General features: G+C 43.5%; 1 protein-coding gene across 2 annotated transcripts; it reads right to left on the reverse strand.

Moving 5' to 3' along the window:
• Window positions 1-5,720: 5,720 nt before the first annotated feature.
• SYT4 (synaptotagmin 4) lies at window positions 5,721-22,671 on the reverse strand. Of its 2 annotated transcripts, none has more exons than XM_044431593.1 (4): window positions 22,390-22,671; window positions 18,383-19,194; window positions 12,659-12,776; window positions 5,721-11,250 (listed from the first exon to the last, which is right to left on the reverse strand). In XM_044431593.1, exons 1-4 carry the CDS (start codon window positions 22,421-22,423, stop codon window positions 10,943-10,945), a joined length of 1,272 nt encoding a protein of 423 aa, XP_044287528.1. In that variant the 5' UTR covers window positions 22,424-22,671; the 3' UTR covers window positions 5,721-10,942. The 2 variants fall into 2 exon arrangements, with proteins under 2 accessions (XP_044287528.1, XP_044287527.1); XM_044431592.1 differs by having other exon boundaries at window positions 12,659-12,779; window positions 22,390-22,668.
• Between the last annotated feature and the right edge of the window lie 3,594 nt (window positions 22,672-26,265).

Here is a 26,265-nt window from a genome sequence, read left to right on the forward strand (position 1 = left end):
CACATTTTTGTTGGTTTGCTTTGTGATTTGCGTTGCCAGCTTGGAAATGGATGTATTTCAAGTGCATATTTAATTCAGGTCAGCACTTGGTTTCAGGAGGTGTGACGTGGAGAACTGCTGGCCAGAATCAGAGTGAAACTAATTTCTCACCTCCGACATGGAATGCCCACTGCTGAAAAGAGAGGGAGTGGGAAGCGAGATGTTCATTGGGAGACCGTCTTCTTCAGCCAATGATAACTTACTTTTTTTCTGGAAAAGAATATTCAAGCATGCTCCTGGCATTTGCTGACGGAGAGACCAACCAGTTTCCTTTCTTGCCATACTTTGGTTCCTTGTAGTCAGATTTATTGTTTGTAAGCCGCCCCGAGGCTTTGGCGAATGGGGCGGCATAAAAATGTTTTAATAAATAAATAAATAATAAATAAATGAAGCAGTTCCTTGGTGCCCCTTTGTTCTCCGGCTGATAAATGAGTCGAAAACGGGCTACCATTCCACTCACTAGGCCCAGGGTGATTGTCAATAGAGGCATATGGGATCAGAGTCAATTCAGAAAGGCTCAGATGAAAGCGATCTCCTTCCCAACCTGTTGTGGCTGTTGTCATGTGCCGTAAGTCATCTCTGACTTATGGAGAGCCTGTGAGGGAACTCCATCTAAAGGGTCAAGCCCTCCACAGGCCTGCTCAGCTCTTGTGATTGCAATGCTGTGGCTCTGGACAGCAGTCCCCTGCACGGGCAGGAAGGGTGCAGGCATTCCATATTCCAGGCTGGGTTGTCAGGTCTGTGTTCCATTTTCTAAGTCCTGCACTATTATATGCAGTGATGGATATGCGCTCCCCAGAGAGGTCCGCCTGGCGCCGTCGTTATTTGCTTTTCGGCGCCAGGCGAAGACCTTTTTATTTAAGCGGCATTTTAACTGTTAGTATTACTTGATCTTATCTGGCCAGGGCGGCTTATTTTATATTGTATTTTTTGGATTTTTAATGTTTATATTTATTGTAATTTATATTATAATTACTTTTATTTATTGTTGTAAGCTGCCCCGAGGCTTCGGCGAATGGGGCGGCATAAAAATGTTTTAATTAATAAATAAATAAATAAATAAATAAAATGCTTTGTTTCTGCACTTGCTTCTCTGGGAATGGGAAGGTTTTTGTTCCGTCTCACATATATGCAACTTACTGGATGGGTGCTCCTTCACCTCCCATTGTGCTCTCTGTGGTCAATGGTAGCCACCTCCTGAGGGTGGTTTTGCTTAACTGCTTTAAGGGAGATCTCATCAGGTTTTCCTCTGCAACAGGGGGCATGGTGGCGCAGGGGTTAAACCTCCGTGCTGCTGGGCTGTTGATCAGTCAGCGGTTCAGATCCATGCAATGGGGCGAGCGCCCTCTGCTTTGTCCCAGCTCGTGCCTACCTAGCAATTGGAAAGCATGCAAATACGAGTAGATAAATAGGTACCACTTTGGTGGGAAAAGTAACAGCATTCCGTGCACTTCACTGTTTAGTCATGCCAGCCACATGCCCACGGAAGCATCTTTGTACAACACTGGCTCTTCGGCTTACAAACGGAGGTGAGCACTGGCCCCAGAGTCAGATACAACTAGCACACATGTGTGGGGGAACATTTACCTTTATTGTTTTTACCTCTGCAAGAATTCCATCATTCACCATTCATTCATTCATCCATCCATTCATTCATTCCTCATCTTATTGACACTGGCTATTAGGTCCCTCTCCCTGAGCTCCACTTCACCCAGCATGCCCCATAGCCTGTGAGGTTCTTCTTCCAGTGCTTGGCATACAACAATTGTAACGCAGCTCACATACATATGCTATTGTTTAGCCAAGGTATGCAAAAATCTTTCAGTTTCTTCATTGATGACCATAAGGAAGCTGATTCTTCTGTAGCTATGATTTTTGTTTTCTTCATGTTCTGCTGCAGGCCTGCTTCGGCCCTTCCTTCCTTCCCTTTCATCTCAAATCATTTCAGCCCATTGCCGCTTTCTGCCAGTCATGGGGTATCATCCACATGCCTTAAATTCTGTCAATTTTTTTGCGTGATCCTAATCCAGTTTTCCCATGACATTTTGGTTCAACTTAATCTACGCCAATCGAACTCAAACACAGGGGAGCAAGGACGGACCTGTTGTGCATCAGAAATCTGGCCATTGCAAGATGTTTTAGTCTGGCATTGTGGAGGAGTCTCCCCCCTTCCCCAGGTTCCTGCCTTTCGGTAGGCAGATGGCCCATTGTTTATAAAGTTCTCTATCTGCCTGATACGGAAATCCATGCTGTTCAACACTGCTATTGTCACTGGTGGATGTGGGAGGAGAACCCCGTGAAAGGTGTCATTTTTCAGCTGTCTCGGTTGCTGAAGAAACTCACAAATGATGGCAGTGAGCTGCAGGAGGGTAACGTGGCATGAGGATGAACAGCAATCTGTTTGTTTTCAGCTCTGGCAGCACCCAGCAATTCCAGTCGCGTGCATTTCATTTAACTTTATTGTGAGGAATAAAAGAAAAGAACTGGGTACAGCATTAGATACTGGGATTCTTCATGCTTTAAAGCAGCTTAGGCATTTCACTTATCTAAGAGCACAGTGGGGAAAAGAGGGGAAATTAAAACAAATTGAGACAATGGATTTTTGAATGACTCCTTGTAAATAGTTTGAGCTCTGTTTCCCTGGCTATCTTTTAGTCCTCATCTTTCATGGGAAATCGGAGTAGAAAAATAGCATCTAGAGGCACAATGAAGCAGCTGTTGAAGATTTTATTCGGGATGCAGGGAGAGAGACACATTCAGTTAAGTTTTAAACTCCTTAAATCTCAGATCAACAGCCATGTTGGGGAAGAGAATGCTGAGAGAAAGATCTTTGCTCAGGGCAGAGCACATAATCTGCCCAAGTTCTCCAGCAGGGATTCTCAGACACGTGATGTTTCCGCTCGTGGGGGTTTCCTGAATTTCTCCACAAAGCTAGGTTCACTTAGTTCAGATTCTCAAATCTGCATGGCTTTTTTGATCAGGGAAATTGGGAATTTCCTGAATGCACAATGTTCCTCCAACAGGCTAAAGCATGAAAGTGCAGCTTAGGAGAGGAGGCCGCTGGCTTTGTGCTGGGCTTGTAGACCGTGTGACACATTGCCTGCCTAGTGTGCAGGTTGTGAGCATCACGCACCATCTTGACAGCTTTCCTGATAGCGACTGGGTGGTCAGTGGGTGAAGCCCATGGGAGCCTATATGGAAGGGGAGTTTTAGAGCAGAGGTCTGAAGAGTCATGAGTGGGGACAGCCAGATCCACTGGGCAGTGCCACATGGTTGGGAATGGCACACCCAGGGATTCCCCTGTGCTGCCCTGCTCGGACGAGCAGCAGGGCAAGTCGTGGCCAAGCGGCAGGGGCAGCACCTGGTTCAGGGCTGTACATGGTCGCCTGGCAGCCCCTCCCTTACGCAGCAGGGTGAGAAGCAGCTGGGCAATGAGAGGGGAGGGGAGGGGAGGGGAGGGGAGGGGCTGGGGCTGGCTCCTCTTTCTCACTCTGGCTTGCCAGGGAGACACCCCCAACACAGCGCCCGCCTTCCTCATGCAGCGGGCAGTGGCGAGGGCCAGGGAGGCGGCGCTGCTCCTCCTTTCCTCACCCCAGCTCAGCAAAGAGGTCTTCACAAACTGGTGCCCACAGGGCTGCACCAGGCTGGGGGGCTTCTCCAGCACAGCAGGGGGAAAGGAGGGGGTGGTGGGGTGCCCGGTCTCCATCTGGGCACTGGCTTCGTGCCCCACTGCAGCATGTGCTCCACACCCAGTCCACCCCTGCCCCCCAGCTGTTGCCCGCCCCTCCAGTGGCCCATCCACACAGGAGGGAGGTCTGCGACGCTGCAGTGGGGGAATCAAGCAGTGGCAACGCGGCTTCCCACGGCACTGCCCAGTGGATGGGCCCCCCTGCCTGTCTCGCGAGGTTTGGCCGGAGTCAGGGGCAGCACGGGAACCTGCGCTGTGGCAGAGGCCCCCACCAGCAGTAGCTGCGTGCTCCACCCCCATTTTGCCCCGCAGAGCCTGCTTGAAAGCTGCAGCAAGCTGCACTTGTGGCTGGCAAAACGAGAGTCCTGCTCTCCCCACCGTTCCCTCCAGGTGATCTCCTGGAGGACCAAGCGGGAAGCCCATGTAGACAGGAGGAAAGTTCTACCCTGAGCTTGATTGTCTTTCATGCACGTCCACAAAAAACCATTCATAGTGGAATCCATGCAGGATTTCTTGCCATGATGTGTGGGCGGGACAATGCCATCCTATTTTACTTCAAAACAGGAAATTGCTAAAATGAGGGAAATGGTAACAGGAAGTTGAAAGGGGTGATGAATAGAGTTACAGCCTTGGAGGTCACTCATAATTACAATATTAGAAGCCAGCAAGAACAAAACAAAATTTCTTTTGCCTGGCACCATCACTTTATTCTTTTCGGCACCAGGCTAAAGCCTTTTCATTTTCCCAATGTTTTAAGATGTGATTGTTTTAATAGAGATTTTATTGCTGTTTGAAATGTTATTAGGATGCTGTGTTTTATTTTATATTGTCTTATTGTTAAACCATCCTAACACCACAGTAAGGGATGATCTAGAACAGTTTTAAATGAATAAAAATAGATAAATAAATTTCTTACTCCCGCTAAGACCCGTGTAGGCCTTCCAGGTGAAAGATCCCCCGAGCTGAGACCTTGTCTTTCTTCACCATTTTTGCCTTTTTCTTAATACAACCAACTTAGGGCAAACGTGCAGAACCAGTGATCCTTTAGAGGCAGTTGGACTACAACCCTCTTGATCCCTTCCCATCCCCTGGCTGGGGCTGATGGTTTGAGTCCAACGACATTTGCAGGGGACAATGTCTTCCACATCTGTGTTGGGGTTTATCAATTGTATTAATGCTCACCTTTTCTTCCTTGTTGGAGCTGAAGAGCTGAGCATGCTCTTTTGGTCCAAGCTTCAACCACACCCGGACCACAGGACCCCAACATTGTGCGTTCCAGCTAATTGCTGCTACTCATGATGGCTATGTATTGTCTCCCGGGGCAGCAGCAGGACACACCTGAGTACCAGCTGGCAAGGAAATGAGTGGCATGATGCTCGCACTCTTGCAGATGGCCTTCCCAGGGGCATCAGATTGGCCACTGTGTACCTGCAATGCCAGGCTAGGTAGGGCTTTGGCCTGCTCCAGCATGACCATTTGTCTGTTCTCAGCCATGCTGTTGACTAGCATCTTTGACTCTATCCTCTGAAAGTGAGCTGAAGTCATGGAAACCAACCTAGCAGTGAATCAGGAAGACTCTTCTCTGTCTTATTCTAATGGGCAACCTTATGTAAGACTCCTCCTCCTCCTCCTCCTCCTCCTCCTCCTCCTCCTCCTCCTCTCTTTCTCAGCCTGGCCCCTTCACTTGGAGAAATGGTACCCTAATATTCATCCATCTTATAGTCATGTTCTGAGAACTACAAGTAAATAATGCATGTAGAACACTACACAAACGTTAAGTGTTATTGTGATGCATGAAAATGGGACACAGTCTCTTTAAAAGGTTGTAGGAAATTGGATTTCACTCTATCAGTGCAATCCTGTGCAGGATTGCTCAGAAGGAAATTACAAAGTTCAACAAGGCTTACCCCCAGACACGTCTGCCTAGGACTACAGCCTGAGAAAATCATGTGAAGCAGATTGGTGTGAGTCTGTAAACATATTTGGGTTGGGATGGAATGAATGAAAGTAGCCGTTTATTCTTGTCTTACATACATGGCACAACATACAGAGCCGGCACAAAAGACATACAAATCCTCCGACACATGCTTCCTCCCAAATTACTTCTATTGAATGTACAACATCATTAACAAATTGGTTATTGAGTTACAACAGATCTTCAAACATGAATAAACTCCCGTTCAGGGTAATCATTTTCTTGTTGCTGTTATCTACTTAGACAAACATTATGTTACATGTTTAATACAGGACATTATCCTTAACAGATTTTAAGATATTCACATTAAGAACCAAATACTTTATAAAACAGCAATCGATATTTTTCTCCATCTCTGAAAGGCATGAACACATGTATTTCAATCGCATCTGGTTCCTGGATGGGTTAAGAACTGGACTTGGCAAGACAAACATTTCTTAAGATCTAAAAAAGGACCCTTATTTACAATGTGCCCAGTGGAAAAGAATTGTTCTCCTGACCCCTATAGCTGTCATTTGACCAGTAGGAAAATTATCCTGCAGGCTACCAAGAGCAGTCTTTTAGATAGTGCCCACTGGGTGGCAAAATGACAGATTGTCACAACACTCGGTTTTATTGAAATCAAAGAAAGCAAGGCATATATTTGAAGGGAGAGCTTTGGACCCACTAGGGGATAGTCACGAACGCCTATCATCAGACAATATAACTAGAACTGTTGTGCTAGCTAGGGGTTATACCAGAGATTTCAAACACTCTCCCTCCAGGGAGCCCTTTCTACATAAACTCCTGAATGTCACAGAGGATTCTGGGGGGAATCGTGCGCTCAGAAACATCATGTTCTGAATCATGGCCTCAATTAACAAAGGATTTCTGGCCAGATGTGTCAGGTCCCTGGCCATCGCTATACGAGGACTTTCAATCCCCCACTCTCATCCCAAGACATCGTACTGATGATATACCTTATTCAGGGAAGCTTGCCCACATTCTTATTCCTTTCTTATTATGGTGGAAACTTGCAAGGAACCTAGGATCCAGTTTGAAAACCACTGGGTTAGACAAATATTGCTCCTTCTGCTCAAATAGGACCTTCAATCAGTCCTGGTGAAAATTTAAGCTCATACAGATTTTTTCAAGCCTGTGGCCTTGAAGGTCACATTCTGATCTTTTGATTAAATTTAGGATAAGAGCATAAGAACAGCCATGCTGGATCAGACCTGAGGTCCATCCAGTCCAGCACTCCATACACACGTTGGCAAATCAGCTGCCCACAGGACCTCTCCAGCAGGACGGGCGCATGACCCCTCCTGCCCAGGCTCCTCGGCAATTGGGTAGGCAGACACACTGCCTCTGTTAAAGGAGGGAGCACATGGCCAGCATGGCTGGTAGCCATGGATAGCTTCCTCCCTCATGAATCTGTCCAGTCTCTTTTTAAAGCCACCCAGATGGCCACCATCCAGATTGGTGGCCATCACCACTTCCCATGGCAGCACATTCCACAGTTGAACTTTCCTCTCTCTAGAGAAGAACTTCTTCTATCTGACCTGAGCCTCCCACCAATCAGCTTCATAAGGATGAGATTTCTTTCTGAAACTCTTAGTCATTTCACTCACCATCTGGATGTGACGTCATCATTTTCGCTATTCCACTCAACAGACAACTGGGGATCAATATACATTTTTCTTCTAAAGACCATTCTAAAGCCCACTGGAGTGTCCCTGTTGACTTCATTGGCCTTTGTGGTAACTTCAGGACTGATACATATTAATTTTAATGGGTCTACCCTGGAGTAAGCAGTCTGAGGATTTCAAGCCTGGACAGATGCTGGCCTACAAATTGTCTAAACAAAACAAAATAGATTTGAATCCTTTATATACACAAGTTGCATTATTATTATTTTTACATAGAGTATTTTAATAAAAAGCATGTTGTGAAAATGCCTTAGAGTTTATATAAACACTGTTATATCAAACACATCATTCAAAAACCTGGATAAATTACCAACACAAAACCCTGAAAGACTCCAAATGGAATTCCTTCAGTTATACTTGTTGCATATTTCACATTCCAGTCTTTGCTCATCCTGTTCTGGCCAAATTCTGGCTCTGGTGACAATACTACACAAGCCTCCAGCAGTGTGTGCTAGAACCCAAATTCTGTTGGTAACAGGTCTAATCTTTTCTCATTACTTATGCTTTGGATACACTGACTCTGTCCCACCATTCTGTTATGCCAAAGTACTTGGATTTCAGCCATTCTAGTCCCAATGCCGTCAATGGGAATGGTAGTCTTTCCCCAGCATTTGCACCAGGATATCGACTAGCAATGATGAAGTAACAAGCCAGGGACAGAGATCGCATGTAAAGGTTAGTGTAGCCCCAGAACACAAGTCTCAGTTTGCCATGACATAGGTAACCACGTATCGGTGAATCAAGACATGAGGTTGGGACCAAGATTGGCTCAAAACTCTGATACTTCAGTGTTAATCGGCAGTGTGGGTCAAGATGCTCACGTCTCCAACAGGTCTCTGGCACTGCTCCAGAAATACATTGCTTTAGCAGGTTACAGAGATACAAGAAAGTCACCCTAAAGCAGCTTGTCCTTTACATACCCTATCACAGTCTTCGCAACCTCTTTCCAAACATATTCACAGCAATAGGATGATTCCGCGACCCTTCCACAACATGAAACTCAGGTCCTAAACTTTCCACATGAACTTGGCCTCCACTGGAGTCTATTGAGAATGATTTCCATGGAGACAAATGTCTGGATAACGTAACCCTGGACTTGGCTATCCATACACCACTGGCAAGAAGGGTTGCATAATCAGGATACAAGACTCTGGCTGACTCCTGCTTGCCGGAGCAACCAAGGGAAATTCATAAAGACAGCTCAGTGTGTCATTGTGTTCTTCACGTACATTTCTCCATGGGGCATCCTAATAGCACTCATGCAGAGGCAAACGGGATTCTGGAGGGTATCCCAGGTTGTGCTGGAATGAAGCATTATCCCAGTATTTCAAATATCCCCCCAAAGCAGGTAGGATAAGAAACACTTCTGCTGCAATTGTGCTAATTGGACAGCTGAACATTTATTCTAGTGTAAACATATGAGTAAGTTTCCCAGATCTCCAGCAAGGGAATTGTTGTGCATTTGCTTGCTTTGTGCAGGTCTGCACAATTTGAAACCCACCACACTCAGTGCAACCCATCATCCACGTAAAACGAAGGTCTTGGCCAACCTTCTACATGTATACTCTGCCTAGGAATGCAAAACCAGTGGGAGACAGAACTTCGTACATACCTGCGCTTGGTTTGGTGGGTCACATGGTGTGTAGGCCTACCCTTAAGTTACACTTTGTTTCCCATATCTGGCAAAAACAAAAATTCTGATTATATGATACATGCATGTTACACACCGCAGTATTATGCTCCTCGTGTTTTCTGCCCGCCATCCCTTCAATTTTCAACACAATCATTCAATGGCACACGCAATGGGGGCTGGGTTGCTACAGTAATGCAGCTCATTCACATGTGAGTCAGCAGGAGGTATAAAGTTAGTTGGGAGCTTGATTCTGCAAAAACCCACGGATCAATTTGCCCCAGGTTCAAGGGGAGGCTTTTGCAGCATCAGTGCTTAGTACATACGTATATCCCATTTTTATTTTTTTTTATTTATTTTACTTTTTAAAAAATGTGGTTTGCGTAAGAAAGCAAATAGAAACATATAAGAAAGAAGTTTCTGTTCGTCCACAGCTGTTCCAAAATATGAGCAGAAAGGCTGTTTTTCTAGAATCCATTAGAATGGGGTGGGTTGCACAACGAAAATGAGTCACAAGTTTTGTTTCAATTGGAAAAAAGGACCCACAGTGGCTTCTTTTTCCACCTTGTGCGTGCCAGTCACGTATGGCCTCATTTCCATATACACTGTTGCTGCGCTATCCAAAACTGAGGGGTGGGGGTAACCAGCCTGTAACAGTCCCTGGGGCACAAGGTGGCTGGAAGCCATCCCCAACACCCCATGGGCCAAGTCGGGATGTACCCAGTGTGGGAAGGCAGTAATACAGTGCACCGTCGACAGGACAAGACAGATTAGCCACTGTAGCTTCTTTTGCTTCCCCAAGTGACCATTGTGACTCACATAATCCACATTGGCTTGTTGCGATTCATGAAAGATGCCAGTGCATATGAAATGCGATTTCCATATTCTCTACTCAGCCACCTGTCTGAATCCCAATATCCAGAAAGCTAAACAGTTCTGGAATAAGACAATGTAGCTCATGGATTATCAAGATTTCTGAGTTTGGTTTATGGGACCATCTCTGGCTGAGCAGTGATTATGCAAGTTAAACCTGGCATGTGCCTTGATCACCCCAAGTCACCATGGCATAAGGTTTTAATTGTGCAAACCAGTTCACTGTATTTACTTGGTTTCGCCTGGGTTAGAAACGTTTGCCTTTTGCAGTCAATAAGAACAACCATAGGTTTTTAAAGCACAGATCCTCACCATTCAATACAATTTATACTCACCTACGTCATTAACTAGACAGCTATTAAACAAAATGCATTGTTTGGGTGATACTTACATACTTTTGAATGCATCTCTGTCATACTGGATGGAATCATTTTTCATAATTTAAAATATAGCCCATATTAAAGAACAAACTGGACTATGAACACATGATGTAAGTTGTCACGAATGTCTTGAATCTTTGGATTGCTCAAAGTATAAAAACCTAACTTCATGAAAAGTGGCTGGACTTTCAAAAAAGAAAGGCTTGTGATATGTTATGAAGCAACCCACACAACCTATCTGCACAGCTTTATGATTTTAAACTTTACAAAACACAAGTGTTTCTAAACCTATCAACATATATTAATGAGATTATTAGCATCTGTGTGACAACAACAATCTAGGATTCCTGGTACTTCAGTAATGAGGAAAAAGAAACCCTTCTTAATTATGTTTACAGCACTTTGTGTCTCTATAGCTGTACAAATTCCAGTAGATTATGAATCACTGATGAAATTATGTCGAGTTCTTTAGAGTTTGGGGGAAAATAGTGTCAACTGAATGAGAAAATCTAGTTACCTTTTGTTCTGATCATTCCATTCAGTCTCAACAATAACAAAGAAAGGCTTTTTTTTAAATGGCATTGGCCTGTGATTATACAATGCAAAGAAAGAAAATTGATCCTTGCCTATGGAATTTGTGTTTAAGAGTCCCAACTTCTTGTGACTTTGTTAGCCATCACACAACATGTGCCATTTGGCGATTTGTCTCCTAGGATATTCGCAAATTTCCTTCCAGTGTTCTCCAGCTGTTCCTTCTGCGGATGCCCCCAAGGTTAACCGGCCAATTATTTCATTCCGGGATCCCCGATCTGAATCCAAAACCAAGAATTCAATGCTGATCTCTTCAAGGCCCTCACAGGGAATATCGAAGACAAAGAGTTCGTTGAACACTGCATTGGGGGTACACTTCTTGACATGGGTTTTCTTTTTGGAGATCCTTTTCTTGGCATGGTATAGGTTCACTTTGACATAGGGATCTGTAAAGATAAGCAAAATCCAACAAAGGTTTGATACCATATGGGACCAGGGACTGTGAGTCTAAATAACAGGCTTTTCTCCGCCTCCTTTAGATGTAGGTTCTTACCCTGATTTTTACCCAAACAGTCCTGAGTCAAGGAAAACTGAACAAAGGTACCTCTGGTATTTCACAGGAAACATGTTCCATGACAGCAAAACTAGCAGGCTTGCATGGATCTCTGTTCATAATCTCTGCAAGTTTATCTTGCAGTTATTTAAGGATTTAGACTAGGGGTATGCCAGTTCCACTTCAGAAGTTGTTGGTGCTTCATAATTACTCTGTTCCAAAAATAACCAAAATCTTTGGAGTGAATCATAGAATCCAGAGTGGGTTTTATACTTTACTCCATGACAAACCCCACTGCCTCTAAGGGAGGTTATCCTTTCAGTAGAAGACCTAACTCAAAACCTCTGATAACTTTCCCCTAATACTGATTGTATTCTTAAGTAGGGAAACCAACCCTACTCACCTTTACCAAAGCTCCCAATACAAGAAGGATAGAAAAATGTATTCCTCTTCTTTTACTTCCAGTTTGGCCCGGAACTCACTGAAATCAATAGACTCTGGGAATGTTTCTTTCCCAGCCAGAAGCTGAGGTTTCAGCCCAGATTTTGGAGGATGTAGGATTGGTCCCTATCTCTAGTCATAATAAAGGTTAGCAGTTGTAGCAAAAAAAATAATCTCTCTGCTCACTAACCATAACAAGGTAGCCGTGCAGCCATATTGAAGTAGTTACTTTTGCTGACTGCTGGGAAATGATGGCTGTGTTTACAATGAACCATATGTTACTCTGTAAATTCCACTATTGTTCTCTTACATTGACTTCATGTTGCCCCATTGTCTAAACTCATTTTGAATATCGACTATTATGCCTTTGCGTTACTATGTCCAATGACCTTGACCAAAACATAACAAATATAAATTCAATAGAAATGTATAAGCATTCCATTGTGATGAACTGTAAGGGATTCCTTGATATCACTGAGGGAGATAAATCATCACTTCCTGATAGCTCCACCCAATGCTACCCTCTGAAATATTATTATAGGGAAAGTGCCATACAAGATGTCTTCCTTGTGTGGTCTTGGATGATGATGACATGAGAAGAAATTGTCCAAAACCCATGGTCTCCCCATCATGGCACTCAGTGGGCATTTCTGTAAGCATGCCATTGACTTTCACACATCCTAATACCTCCATGCAGGCATGAAAACCTGCCGATCCGGTAAGGAACAGGCCCAAGTGCATCTAGTACATCATAGATAACATATGAGTTAATAAGGTTCTTGGCCCAAATGCTAAGTCCCTTCAAAGGCTGCATGTAATTACGAATGCATCAGCACAAGAACATGTCCATTTGAAATTACCTGATAATCCTGAAGCGTCAGCTTTGGGTAGGTGTCTGGCCTTTAAGACAACCACAGTGAGAGTGTTCGTTGTGGATTGGTAACAAAGAGAAATCAGCAACTCTCCACGCCCAGAAGACTTCTAGAGGATTACAAAGATGTTTTAGCTTCAAGCTCTTACTGCTGGCGAGTAAACTTCAGGAGTCACTCCAGTCTTATTGGGCACCATCCAGCTAGGATGTCTCCTAGCTCAGAGGATCATGGGCATCCTGTGCAGGGGAGAAGAAGCAGAGGAGGCCGTCTCTGACCCCCACCCCACCCCCTGGTCCTTTCATCCTGCAAGTCAGATGAATGGCTGATTACAGCCGTCTAGCTGCAGTGCTCTGGAGGAGGACGAAAGCACAGTGCTCTGGTAGAGCATCTTCAGGATACCTTACATCCTGGCAACCACAGTCCCACTCACTCCCTGCCCCCCAGACACCCCCTTTACCCCTCTCCAGGGTCATTCCTGTGATCTCAGGGAAAGAAGCCATGTTGATTCCCCACACTGGCTGGGAGGAGGGAGAGGGGTTGAGCCTAGACCCGCAAATTCAAGGTCAATGCACTCTCTTACCTGGGATCTTGGAATCTGAATAATCCCATAGGACTGCTCATAATCCCATAGGAAGAATCCCAGAGGACTGCTCTGCCCAAATGGAAATGTCGGAAGCCCACCAATTGTGCAGTGGCCAAGGGAAAGGCCACTCCATGTGGCCTTCTAGGGAGGTCCAGATTGTGACCCCAGAAATTTGCCTGAGGGTATGAGGATCCCCACTTCCCTGCCCTTGACTTTCATGAGGGGCTTTCCAGAGGGGTAGTAAGGATGAGCAAGGTAGGAGGAGCGCTGAAGCCCGGGTACACATGCCGAATTTGTGACAAGGACCTTGTCTTCCTATGGTGACGGTGATCACACAGGGCCTTCAGCATATAGAAGTGAAGGCAGAATCAGGGGTGGGGTGGGAATTACCACTTGGAAAGGGTTGGTTTTCTTTTTACCCCAAGACCATGGAGGGCATTCAGATTTATTGCATGTGCAACCCAATATTATGAGATATATGCGTCTCTGTGCGCTTAAACACTCAAATACGGGATGGAACCTTTGGTCAGCCAGTCTATTGAAATGTTGTCACAAATAATAGCTGCTGGATTAGCATTTCAATGGACTGGAGAAACTAATCAGGCCCAAATTGGATTTTACAAAGCCGATATAGTCATCTTCCAAAGCAAAATATATAAGTAAGGAAACAGAAGCCAAACAATCTTCAGCACTCTGGGTCACAAATAGGGGCTTGTTGCATTAGAAGCCATAAAACACTACAGATGGGAATATTGCTTGGTACACATTGAAGCAATTTGATTTGATGCTTGATCTTTTGAAAGCAATTACTGAAAAGTCAATACGCAGGCAGGTCCACATGAAGGGTTAGGTTAGAAATCCTTAGAAGAAATGGGCTGCCACCGAAGCTGAAGTTACTTCCATGCTGATTTGAAAGCTGATGCTAAACACACAGACTTGGAAGGAAGCCCTGCAGATTTCACTGGCGCTTACAGCCAAGTGAAGTGCTCAGCACTGCTGCCACAAGACTAATGCCTGGACCCTAAAAGCCACTTACTCTGATAGTTTGATTGAGGTTTAATGGACTACTGGGAGCTTCTCCTAAATGGATTGAACATTCAAAGGTTGGTTGTGTAAGTACTATCCGTTAATTGCTCATGGATCACAGCCATAAGGATACAGGATGATACTCACATACCTATTAAGGTCAAGTGAGTCTTGCCACTGACTTTATTAGGAAGCAGATTGTACCTTTACAGCTCACCACTTGGTTAATTATGGACTACTTGGATTTAAGTTTATCTCCACTGATGAAGATGGTATCCTTGCATTGGCCCTCCTCCAGGCAAGTCAGATTACTTTGATTGGACTGCTGGGTAGTGACTCAGGTTAAAATGGGATTTATAACTGAAATGACTAAAACTCTGTGTACACGAGGTTTGGGGAAGAGAGGGGCAGTTCTTCTTGGATTTGGACTTGCTGGAGGAAAAGGGGATGGCAGCAGAGAATTGTGGGGCTCCAGGCTTTGAGATGAAAGAAGTGGAGGGTGTATCTCAAGGCCATCCAAGCAGTACTCTGGCTGGTTCTGAGAAGAACCAAGATGTGCATCTGCTGGGTGCGGGCCTAGGCGGCAACTCTCAGAATCAGACAAAGTTGGTGTAACTCTTGACCCCTTGATGGGGTGCCAGGAGATGAGGACTAGCCAACTTAATTGTTGCACATAACACGTTCTCATAATCATCCTCATCATTCACTTCCCATAGCTAAAAGCATCTTAATAAATACAAAACCCATCAGTTAAAATAACCAAATGCGTAGTGAATATTAAATAAATTGATGGTGAAGTGCGATCATTCGGGGAAAGCTCTGATAAGTGGATGGGTCTTGAACAAGCACCTGAAATATGTCACAAGTGAGGCCTCTTGAATACCAGAGGGGAGGGTGCTACCAGAAAGCCTGGAAGAAAGGCTGCTTCTCAGTTGCTACCAGAGGGCATCCTGAAGGTTGCAGTCCAAAGAGGAAGGCCTCTTCCAAATGCACAAGCCTCTATCAAAGAAGGGGATCAGGGTAAATTGGAGGCATAGGAACTTGCCTCATGGTGAGAAAGGCCTCTGGCTCATGATGGCAATGTGGACTGATGGAGGCATTCTGTGGTTTCATGTAGGGGCTTTTCCTTCCTATGTGGAGATGCTGAGGGTTGAACCCAGAACCTTCTTCATGCAACGTATGTGATCTACCACCAAGCCACGACCCCTTCATGTCAACCAGTATCAATCCCAACGCTTTTCAATTAGTCAAGAGACAATTGTCAAGCAATCAAAGATGCAATGATAAAACTATCATTGTGGGCAGCAACTGTGAGGTCCATTCTGATGTGAACCTCTTAAGATGGAGGTCATTCTATGATGTCCCCTCTTGGATGACCTTCCATCAAAAGTTGACAAGGGCTGCTGTATTTAAGAAAAAAATTGACTTGAATTTGATGGGTTTGAGGCTGATTTTAATATTTTTTCTGTAATTGTTATGCTGCTGTTGCATTATAATGGTTGATTAATGTTTTAATTGGTCCTGTAAGGTAACCTGTGTGCCATTTTTAATAGAAAGGTGGGGGTGCAAACATAACATAACATAACAGGCTGGAACAGGAGGACCTCTTCCTATCTAAAGGTGCACAGAATTGTGCTTTAAATCATGTTTCACCTACATATCCAGAAAAGAGACTTGGTAGAACCTTGAGATAACAGAGTGGATTGTCCCTTTGCAGGACAAAAATGGGACATAATTTCATTTTGGGGTGAAAAGCAGTAGTGTAGATGGGTGTATTGTTTTATTGTTGCAGTGATTGGTTTCTTTTCCCTATGTGAGCCATTCCTTCCCAAATGGCACACGTCTTTTCTACAACCTATTTCAGCTACCTGTCTTCCACATCATCAACCATGGAAAGCTGCTTATGGTTGCTGGTGTATTAAGACTCCAATTGTGATCTCGTTAAGCACAAGTGGGAACTGCAAGATAATGTTGCAGTGCCGAGTATACCAGTTCAAGTTCCAAACCATCCAGAGTCTCTCTTACTCCGCCTACTGGCTTTCAGTGCCTACCCCAATAATTATCCAAGAACTTTTAACCACTGAACTCAGTCCTCTTTCAGATGTTTCTTCTGCCTGATTAAGCCTTTCTCTGTTTCTCTCTCTCTCCTACAAAGCTTGGGCTCCTCACAAGTTTCATTGTTACTTCCCTCAGTGTATTTTTTGTATTTTTGTATTTATTGGTAATTTATTATGTTCTATTGTATTTCAATGTATCTTATTGTGTTGTAAGCCGCCCCGAGGCTTCGGCAAGGGGCGGTATAGAAATGTAATAATAATAATAATAATAATAATAATAATAATAATAATAATAATAATAATAATAGGTACTGATTTGATGACAGAAGGATGACCATTCAGATAATGAAGTTTGCTAGCACAGCATGTGGAAAACCCAGTAGTATCATTCAAGATGTGTAAATGAGTTCAGGGCCACACACTAAGCAACTTTTGAAAACTAGAGAGCTGATGCAGAAGGGAGGTTGCTTAAGCGTTGAAATGACACGTCTTTGGAATTCAACATGGGGAGATGTAAATGGGGGAGGGGTGAAAAACTGGGAGGGAAAATGGCTTAAATTCTGCTCCCACAACCAATTCTTCCACCTGCTCACCCATTCCAGAAATCTCTCTTGATTTTTAACAAAGGTTGCTGAGTTAATTTACCTTATCCCAATTTAGCTCTCCTAGGTTTTTGTGTTAGTATAGAATGTAGCATTTATTTATGAACATACATTATCCATTCTTGTCTTGGCCATGCCTAGAGCTGCAATTCATTGATATAATTATTAACTTTTATTCCAACTCATTTTGGATTACTTGGAGCAGATATTAGTAATAATTTCCTAGAAGTTGGAGTGTTGGTAGAAGGGGAGCTGCATTGCTAAAATCATTTGTGCTTCACTTGCTACAGTCACTTGTCTTGAGTCAAACAGGGGTCTGTTGGGACGTCTGTCCTTCCCTTTGAGTCATCCACATATAACTGACTGTTGGCCATAATCTAACATCTTGATTCTATGACGGCTCATCTCTATGTATTAGATTGCTTTATTCATGCTTGACAAGGACCAGCATCTATCTGCTTCTTCCCCTATGAAATGCAATTTTATTATTAAAGCCGTTACTGTTACATGCCCTGGGCTCTGTTTAACAATTTTCTTTGCAGTGCAGCATGGATGAATTATAGCTGGTTTTGTCGACATCACAACCCACCAATGACTACTTTTCTTGTGATTAAACTTGACATGATGCTTTTGGACAGCAATCAGAGGTGGACATTGCTGTCATAGCAATCTCATCCCTCTTAAGTGCTCTGCTGAAAAACACGTGGTTCATTTACGTTGCCAGAAAAAGGCATGCACTTTGTAACATGGTGTTTCTGCAGGTGTTCCCATACCAAAATCTCCTTGGTATGAGAACTTTTCATTTGAGTCAGTATGGGGGACTGCAGGGCTGGACTGTCTCTTCAGAGGTGGGCTACGTTTCAGTGGCAGACTCATGCCTTGATTGTGGAAGGTACCAGGTTCAACCCCCAGCATTCCCAGGTAGGGTCAGAAAATTTGGGAGAATTGCTTTCAGCCAGGTGAGGCAGTACTGAGATGGCTGGCCAGTGTCCTGACACAACAGGAAGCACGTTCCTATTTCCCTGTCTTCCTTTTGTACAACTTTTGAGAAAAAAAAATGGGAGTACTTTTGTGGTGTCGGCTTGTACTCTCTGAGTGACTCTGGGTTCTAACTAGAGTACTCCATTCGTTTGCTTGGAACAAATGGAAAAAACACATTTAGATCCATTAGGTCTTATTTTCCTTTTTTCATTTTATGTTCCATAATGCGCAGGCCCCTTCTCTTTGAGCATTCACTGGACCGTCAATAAATGACAACAGCCTTTCTACCTGGCCTGCTATAAATGTGAAGGGAATATTTAGTCTTGCTGAGAGCGTCAAATATAGTAATAACTTAATATATATATTATTTGTTAGATATTATTGCATTTTAAAAGTTTGTACATGTTGAGATAGGGTAAAGGAAAGGCATTATTCATAAGAAATAAGATTTAAGATCAGTTACCCTAACATTCTTTTTGATGATCTCCATGTTCATCTGCATCCTTCCTTCAGACAACTCAACCCCTGACAGAGGGAAGATGACTTCTCCAATGATGTCATCCCGGGAAAACCGGTCAAAACTCAGGATCATAAAGTGAAGGCTCAGATCTTGAACTTGAGTATAAGGGATCCCATAAAAGGTGAAGGTTTCATCAAAAGCTGGGTCTAAAGTTTTCCTCATCACTCGAGTTTTCACCTTATGTTTCTTCTCAGGAAGTATTGTCATTTTGATGTATGGATCAGAAGTCATTGACTGTTCATCCATGGCTGGCAAGCCACGAGCTTCCTTGATGTTCACCATGAAAGCCTTCTTCTCAAAGTTGTACTCAATGGAGAAGAAGAGAGTCCCTAATTTATCTTGCTTCTCTTCAGAAGATATGGATGTCAGAGACTTCAAGCTATCAGGGGACACAGAATCTTTCTCCCTCTCCGGAAAAAGCTTTGGAGTAAAGTTCTCAACATCTGAAGAACATGTTATTTTAGGAGTTGTTTTGGGGAAGTTGCCATTCAGATCGCGCTTCTCCAGGTCGAGGTGGAGAGAACTCTTTGGCATGACAGGCTTGTTCTTGGCTTCCCCTTTGTCCTCCGCACCAAACTTCTTGCTGTTGAGGTTCTCAGGATAAATATCAACACCCTTCAGCACATGGACAAATTTGTAAGGAGGGGTCTTATTTGATTTGGAAGATTTGCGCTGGCAGCAGATCCAAGCAAAGAGGGAGACAGTGAAGACCAGCCCAAAGGCACTGAAGATTCCAACCACAGTTGGAATTTCATCTGCAAGTCAAAGCAAATGGCGACAAATGCATGAACGGTAGACTTCAGCGTTCACAAGTGATAGTTCAGATAACTTAGCAGGAACTGCCCAGTGGTGAAGCAGAGGGAATGAACTGTGGGATATACTATCCAAGAGGAAGTATATACATTTTGTGCCCCCTGCAGGAATTAACATGCATGGAAAACTCTGGCTGCGGGGTGTCTGTGCTGCACTCATGGCTGAGATAAACAGAGTTCAACAATCATGGCTAGAATAAAAGCATGCTTCTATTTAATTTTGCTGCTGCCCTAGATAAAATGTATGAATTCAGTAGACCTGTAAGCTCTTCCAGCTCCCTTTTATATCCTTCACATTAGACTTGTCATTCAGTTGATAAAAGAGAATTGGAAATATGTGTTATTTGCATGCATGGCATTCACTTTTAATATTAGACTTTGGATTTCCTTTCATGTTCAATGAGATACATATTTTTATGGTCCAACTGTAGGGGGTCTCGGGTTTGACATGACAATGTAAACTTTAATGGCAGATAAGAGAGCATTAGGAAAATGTTTCTCACAACCTGGCATCAGTTTTCTATGCAAATTCAAACATGGACATGCATTTAATTTTCCTTAAGTACTGAAACTACCTCATTGCTGGGCAAATACAAGACAGCTTTCAGAAGTATAAAGAGAGGTAAGTTCTGCAGCAGGATATTTCAATGGAACCTATTTTCCAACCAAGGCAACTAAATATGTTCCCCCTGAACTTCGTGATTCATATGAATAATGTTTGCATTCCAAATGGCAACAGGAAAAACAGTAGGCAAGCTGTAATGACATCTGGTGCATGGATAAAAGAGGGGCAATGAGGATGGCATTAGCATTTCATGAGTAAGCAGAGCAGGGCTAAATGAACACCACTAATTGGAAATCCAGTGCTGCCCATAACTAACATTTCTAAGTGAGTCTGAGCACTGTACACTAGGAGCAGCAATCAAGACGGAGCCTCCAAATTCTCCGAGCAAAATGGGGAAACTCATGAAATATTAATGCGATGACATTGCTTATGCAGAAAAGGTAACCGTGCCTTTTATACAAGTGTGGTGGCATTCTAGCAAACCTCTATCTCAATCCTCTTTCTGGGAGCGGGAGAGAGTTGGCCGCTCTCTTTCAAGGATCGTTGGGTCTGTTCTTCGGTCTGAGATGAAGAAGGATCTCTTGGACTAGTATAAGTGGGACTGTAATCTCTGATTTGAAAGACAGAGGTGAAACACAAGGGAGTTGCACATCCAGGCACTTGTTTAGCAAAGGGCTGGGTTGAATCCATGGAGAAATGAAGGGTCCCACACATTTCAGTTCAAAGGTTAAGCAGAACATTAGCTCTCGGTAGCTAATGTGGACTTTTATAGTAATCTAACTGAAGCATGTGGCAGCTTTTCTGTTCTGGCTGTCTGTTTTTTATTAGGATTGATTTCTAAGGAGGTTACTCTTTGCAGGTTATAGATATGTGAGAGTGTGCAGGAAATCTTTCACTGGGATAGAACACAGGTCATTGGGTCAGTTCCACCCCTTATGTGGCTACCGGCTCCACCTCTCTCTCTCTCTCTCTCTCTCTCTCTCTCTCTCTCTCTCTCTCCCCCGTATGTGTGTGTGTTGTAGAGAAGGGTGGGTTCAAGAAAAACATGTGGCTATGACTTGAGACAAAACCCACTGGCAGTGAGGTAATGGAAGTTGCATAAGATGCTTTGGGAAAGAGGCCAGGTTGGATCATTAACTCAGCTGAACAGATTTTAATGGCCAATTGACACATTTGCAAATACTCTTTTGAAGCTTGCACACAGACAGTTTTCAACTGCAGGAATGATGGTGCAGGTTGCAAACCCAGCCTCTGATCACAAGAATGCAGCAGTTAGATATTCATTATCCTCATAAAGTCAGTTATCAGGCAAGCAAGCTGCCACAAATGAACTGGCAAACACCCACGGGAGGGGGTAGAAGAAGAAATCATACGTAAATGTTCTGTACAAAAACTGCCATTGGGATTTCAATCTGCCTTTGTTGTTGCTTTCATACAACAAAGTGCTTGCTTGTACATTTCTGCAGCTATGCAGAAAGGGCATATGGTAGTTCTTAAGAGAGAGAGAGAGAAAGAATGAGAGAGAGATTAACTTGAGTTCAGGTTATACCTCAACTGTCAATTTGGAAGAACATAAGCCAGACTCATTGAAGGTAAACTCAATCCAAATTTAAACAGGTTCAGTTTCACTTAGGACCCAAAGTATTCCACTCCGCCACTATTTAAAACTCTAAACAGCCTCTTCCACAGGCCAAGGAAACTGTCATATGTGCATGAAAGCGAGTTTCTTCCCATTGTCTTTAATAGGACCAAAGACTATCCAAATCAAAGAGCTTTGAGGATAACAGCAGCAATGAAAGCAGTCACTAAGTGACCCACCCTTTTAAAGTAGCAATAAGGACCATTGTCATGCATGCGTCTACACAATTCTCTCCCAGTCTCTAACAGGACAAGCTTACTTACCTGAACTCTAAGCAGATCAGAAATATTGATAAAGGATGTTAATGATGCTAATGAGAATTGTCTGCCTCGGATATTACAAGACAACAGAGCTGCTTAACTTTCTTTATGGAATATGATACTTGGTTAAAAGCATCGGGGAACACTTTGCATACACTCTCTTGGCAACATAGCTGACAACGAGGGACACACAGGGGCAGAGAGGTAGAGTGGGTAGATACCTGGAAGAGTGGGAGGATGACTAATCGGTTTGATTAAAAAGCCATCTATTCCCCCCTCTGAGGAAGCTGTTATGAGTAATATTCTGAGAATATTTAGAATATTGATTAGAATAAGATACCCCTTCTGCTCTTGAGCCCTGCTGACTCCCAGACACAGTCCTCTTATTTCATTTGGGAACATTGGGAAGATGTAAAAGGAGCAATGTGAAAATAGATTAAACTACGAAGCAATGCACTATGAAACAAAACAAACAAGGACAACTACTATAAAAGCCATGCATCGTAGGAAGGATGCTTGAAAGGAGCCCTCAGATCAGAGAATGCTCAGCCCCTTGGCTTCCAGCACCAGCTTTTTCCCAAGGGCTTGCAACAGCCCCGTCATCTATTTGCCTTTCCAAAGCACCTGAGTGAAATTCACCAAGCCTCAAAATCAGGTTTTAAGAAAATGCTTACCAAATTCTTCTCTGCTGGCTGTAATTGGAGCCATGTTGTTTCCTGCGTGCTCTGTCCGAGGTGCTGAAAATTGTCGTCTTTTCCCTTCCGCTCAGCTGCTCACGGAGAAAAGACACACAGGCACAGACAAACAAGAGAGTCTTGTTTTCCAACGTGATGAAAACACAGGCATGAAAGATCGGGAAGGTTTTAGAAAGAGGAGGAGGTAGAGCGGAATCAGAGGAGGGAAGGGGAGGGGACGTCGGGATCAGTCCTCCCCCTCCTGCACAGTGATTCGTGAGCCCTTGTCTTGTAGTTCAGATCTTCTGACTAACTGAGCGCTGAGACTGAAGACGTGGTTGAAACCCAAATTGACGCAATCCTGACGCTACAGAACTGAAATCAGTATCTCCTCCCCCCCTTCTCCCCACTCTTGGGAATCCAGCAAACATTCATCAATTATTTTAACTGCTCCGCTGTAGGAGATTAGCTCACATTCTCAGCTGGACACAGATAGCAAAGGCAACGCTAATTCCTGGGGCCAAATCTTCCAGCAGTTTAAAACAAACAAGCTAACGTAATCCTAGCAGTAAAGAACAGTAACAGTAATAACATCCATGTTTGCTGTTAGCATGCATTAAGCAGAGATGATGAAAACTCTGGGGGCAAATGACCCAGATCTATGCCTCTCCTTCCTTCCTTAAGATGAATCACTTGTTTCAACTGACTTGCCAAATGGCTGGAGTTCCCACTGGGGATGGCAGGAAGTGGAACATCTGTATTTCTGGGAGTTACTGAACTGCCTGTTTTTTGTCTTCTAAACAGAACATGTCTTGGTTCTCTTAGATCTAGCCTCTGTGTGTCTGTGTGTGTGTGATATGCATATACACCTTTTATAATTCCTTTTTTAAAAGTTGCATTGTATTTGATTCAGTGCAAACACTGAATATATTACAATATTCTGATTCCCAAACACTCTCAGCACTGAGAACATATGGATTACCCACCATGACCAATCTTTGTTCTTATGTGGAATGGACAGATCAAGGAGCAGGGGCATTGAATTATTATTATTATTATTATTATTATTATTATTATTATTATTAACAAACACTAGTTATTGTTGGTTCTTTGTCAGTTTTCACTGACAAATAGACTCTCCTACATATCCATTTTTAAAGTGAATCAACTGAAGGAATGCTTCTGGAATAATATTCCATGAATAATACTTTCCACAATAATATTCCATGCACAATGTAAACACGCTTAATCTCAGTGAGATTAACTCCCAGCCATGCAGAAGCCTGGGGTGTGAAACATGCTGACATAGGAGCACTAGACCAACTGAAACTACTGGTCCACTGAACTGTTGCAAACTGCCCAGAGAGTTTTAGCTGTCAGGAATTATGGGAAATTGCCCAGGGTCTATAGGAATAGGGAAGTATGTAGCAATTAAAATTAAAAATAGAAATATAGAAACCAGTAATAAGTAAATAAGTCAGTACTGTGCGAACCAATTGGTAGGGACTTCCAAGGTTTCATGCATGAGTTTCTCCAATTCTTACTTTGAGGAGTGGGCAAGTGGGTGACTTCCAGATGTTTGGCTCCACGACTTCCATCGTTTGCTATCAGTTATCTGAAGAGTGATGAGGGTGGTTGTACAAAGTATGTGGAGGGCTACAATTTTCCCACCCCTGTCCTAAACCTAGAAACTTGTGCTGAACTGCTAGAAGTAATGGAAGCCCAACAGTTTGGAGCTGGTTGTGCTTAGTGACATGGGGGCAGGAATACATTCTTCATAGACCTTTTCATTTAATCAATATTTTAATATGTTTTAATATTGAATTTTATTGTTGTATTTTTTTAATTTGCAGCCAGTGTAGATGGTCAATTTATTTATGTTGCAAGCCATTCAGAGATGCAAGTAATTAGATGGCATACAAATTTTATAAATAAATACATGACCATTCCTTCTAGTAATATTCTGGCATTTTAGTTGCAATGAAGTCCTGAACAGAATTAGCATAAGAGCTGTGTTAGCACCCTGTTGCAAATTATTTTAAATCCTTGGTATATATCAGTTCAGGGCCCAGTCTTTATGTGAAAATAGACACTTTTGACTCCACAATCCCGTTGGCCCAGGCAGGGTAGCAATGGGACATTCGTTATTAAAGGTTCATTATTAAAACTACTGGTAAATTTCAACAATCATTCTTCAACAGTAGCATGAAGAGAGACCAGCTGCTGATGGTGCAACGGCTACCTCTTCTTTGCTGATTCTCTTGGATCATTCCTTGTAGAAATGTCGCCACCCAGGAGAGACAATTCAAATGGAGCGTTTCAGGCATGATTTCCCCTTCTCTGTGGCTGATGCCAAACTGAAGAACTCTGTCCCACGTAGGCTAGGCTCGGCTGGTCCCTTCTCTTCTGGCACTTTGCAACACTCTTTCTATTTAGAGAGGCTTTCCTTTTACCAGTTTCAAACCTATCAGTAGTAGCATTAGGTGGGACTTTGTCACCCCAGGCAAAAGACATCTCGGGCAAGGCAAATGCTGCATATGAAAGGCCTTTGTTTGTCTGACTGTATTCAGCTCAAGCATCCAGGGGGTTTCAGTTAGCAGAATGCTGGACATCAGGTTACAGCAAAGCTTAACAATAGCTTTAACAATAGCATCACCCTAACAGTGATGGCTGGAGACCTGCTTGGCTTAAAAAATTGGAATCAGTCTCAAAATACTCCCCCTTGATAGATTTAAATTGTTTGCTGGAATTTGTATCTCCAGTTCTTGCCTTTTAAAAAAAGGTGAAAACGACCAGTGGTTCGCCTCCTTTTGTGCCTTTCTTTGGGGTAAAAAAATACCCCACAGAACTATTGCCATGCACATTCTAGGGCATTTTGTTCCCTAGGCATGTTTTGGTTCACAGAAAGAAAAGTTAATATAAGAAAAGTTTGGTTTCTAGGAATAGCTGGTGGCTGCTTTTTGTGACCGGGGGGTGTTAGGCAGGAACTATATCAGTTTCCAGCCTACCATCAGTTGGGTCAGGCATAACTTTGCTACCTCAGATCCCGCCCCCTGCAAAATGCAAAATGTTGCCAGGCTGGGGTGTGGTCCCCCCCTCAGTCCCGGTGGTGACTGTTTGCCCATTCAGCATGGCGTGCTTTTCCAGACATTGGAGAGCTGTGCTTCTAGCACACTGCAGCTCTTCAGTCGCATGTATCAACTTTATGCCACTGCTTCGCTTTTTGCATTTTGCGTTTTGCATTGCCCTCAGTCTGATAGAAGCCAATTTCGTCCACACAGATGGAAGCTTCTGGGAACGATGCAGGGAAAATAAATAAATCTGAGTCATTGTTAACCTAAGTAAAACTCTTTACTCCAAAATGGCTGATTTCAACTCACCTAGAGTTGAAATTTGCCAGGCTATACACGGAGCAGCCCACACGACGACAACCAGCTTTCCCTGTGGATATTGCTCCATATCAGCTATATACAAAAGTGGCCACCCAAAGTGACTGCAGGATCATGTGAATGCAGAGCACACTGGAGATACCCTCATGTTCCTGGAACAGGCATTGTCTGGACTGCTCCCACTGAATCTCTCCTCCCCCTCATCCACTCAGTCATCCGGTTTTGTTAATGCATCCCCTTCTCCGTTCCATCTGCCTGGTCCCTCCCTGCCCTACTGACACCTGAAAGTCATGCTTTCCATATTGGTGAGCTCATGGGACATAATTACATTTAGTTTTGGGCTCCCAGCCAGACAATGCACAGTTAGCTAGCAGCTCCCCATGATCAGAATTATAGTTAAGAAGCAAAACAAAACAAAAAGTCAGGTTAAACAAAGGCAGGATGGTAAATGATTATTTAGCTACCACTGTAGCCAAATGTTAACACA

This window comes from Varanus komodoensis, unplaced genomic scaffold (genome assembly GCF_004798865.1).
Source record: "Varanus komodoensis strain SLA01 unplaced genomic scaffold, ASM479886v1 scaffold22, whole genome shotgun sequence".
In the NCBI taxonomy this organism is placed as follows: domain Eukaryota; kingdom Metazoa; phylum Chordata; class Lepidosauria; order Squamata; family Varanidae; genus Varanus; species Varanus komodoensis.

Bases quoted from the DNA above. Each gene is read 5' to 3' on its own strand.
- SYT4 (XM_044431592.1), bottom strand. From the start codon at position 22,423: ATGGCTCCAATTACAGCCAGCAGAGAAGAATTTG. The intron at 19,195-22,389 runs GTAAGCATTTTC...TTTGACTTGCAG, and splicing joins AGCCAGCAGAGAAGAATTTG to ATGAAATTCCAACTGTGGTT. The intron at 11,251-12,658 runs GTAATTTCAAAT...TTATCTTTACAG, and splicing joins TGACGCTTCAGGATTATCAG to ATCCCTATGTCAAAGTGAAC.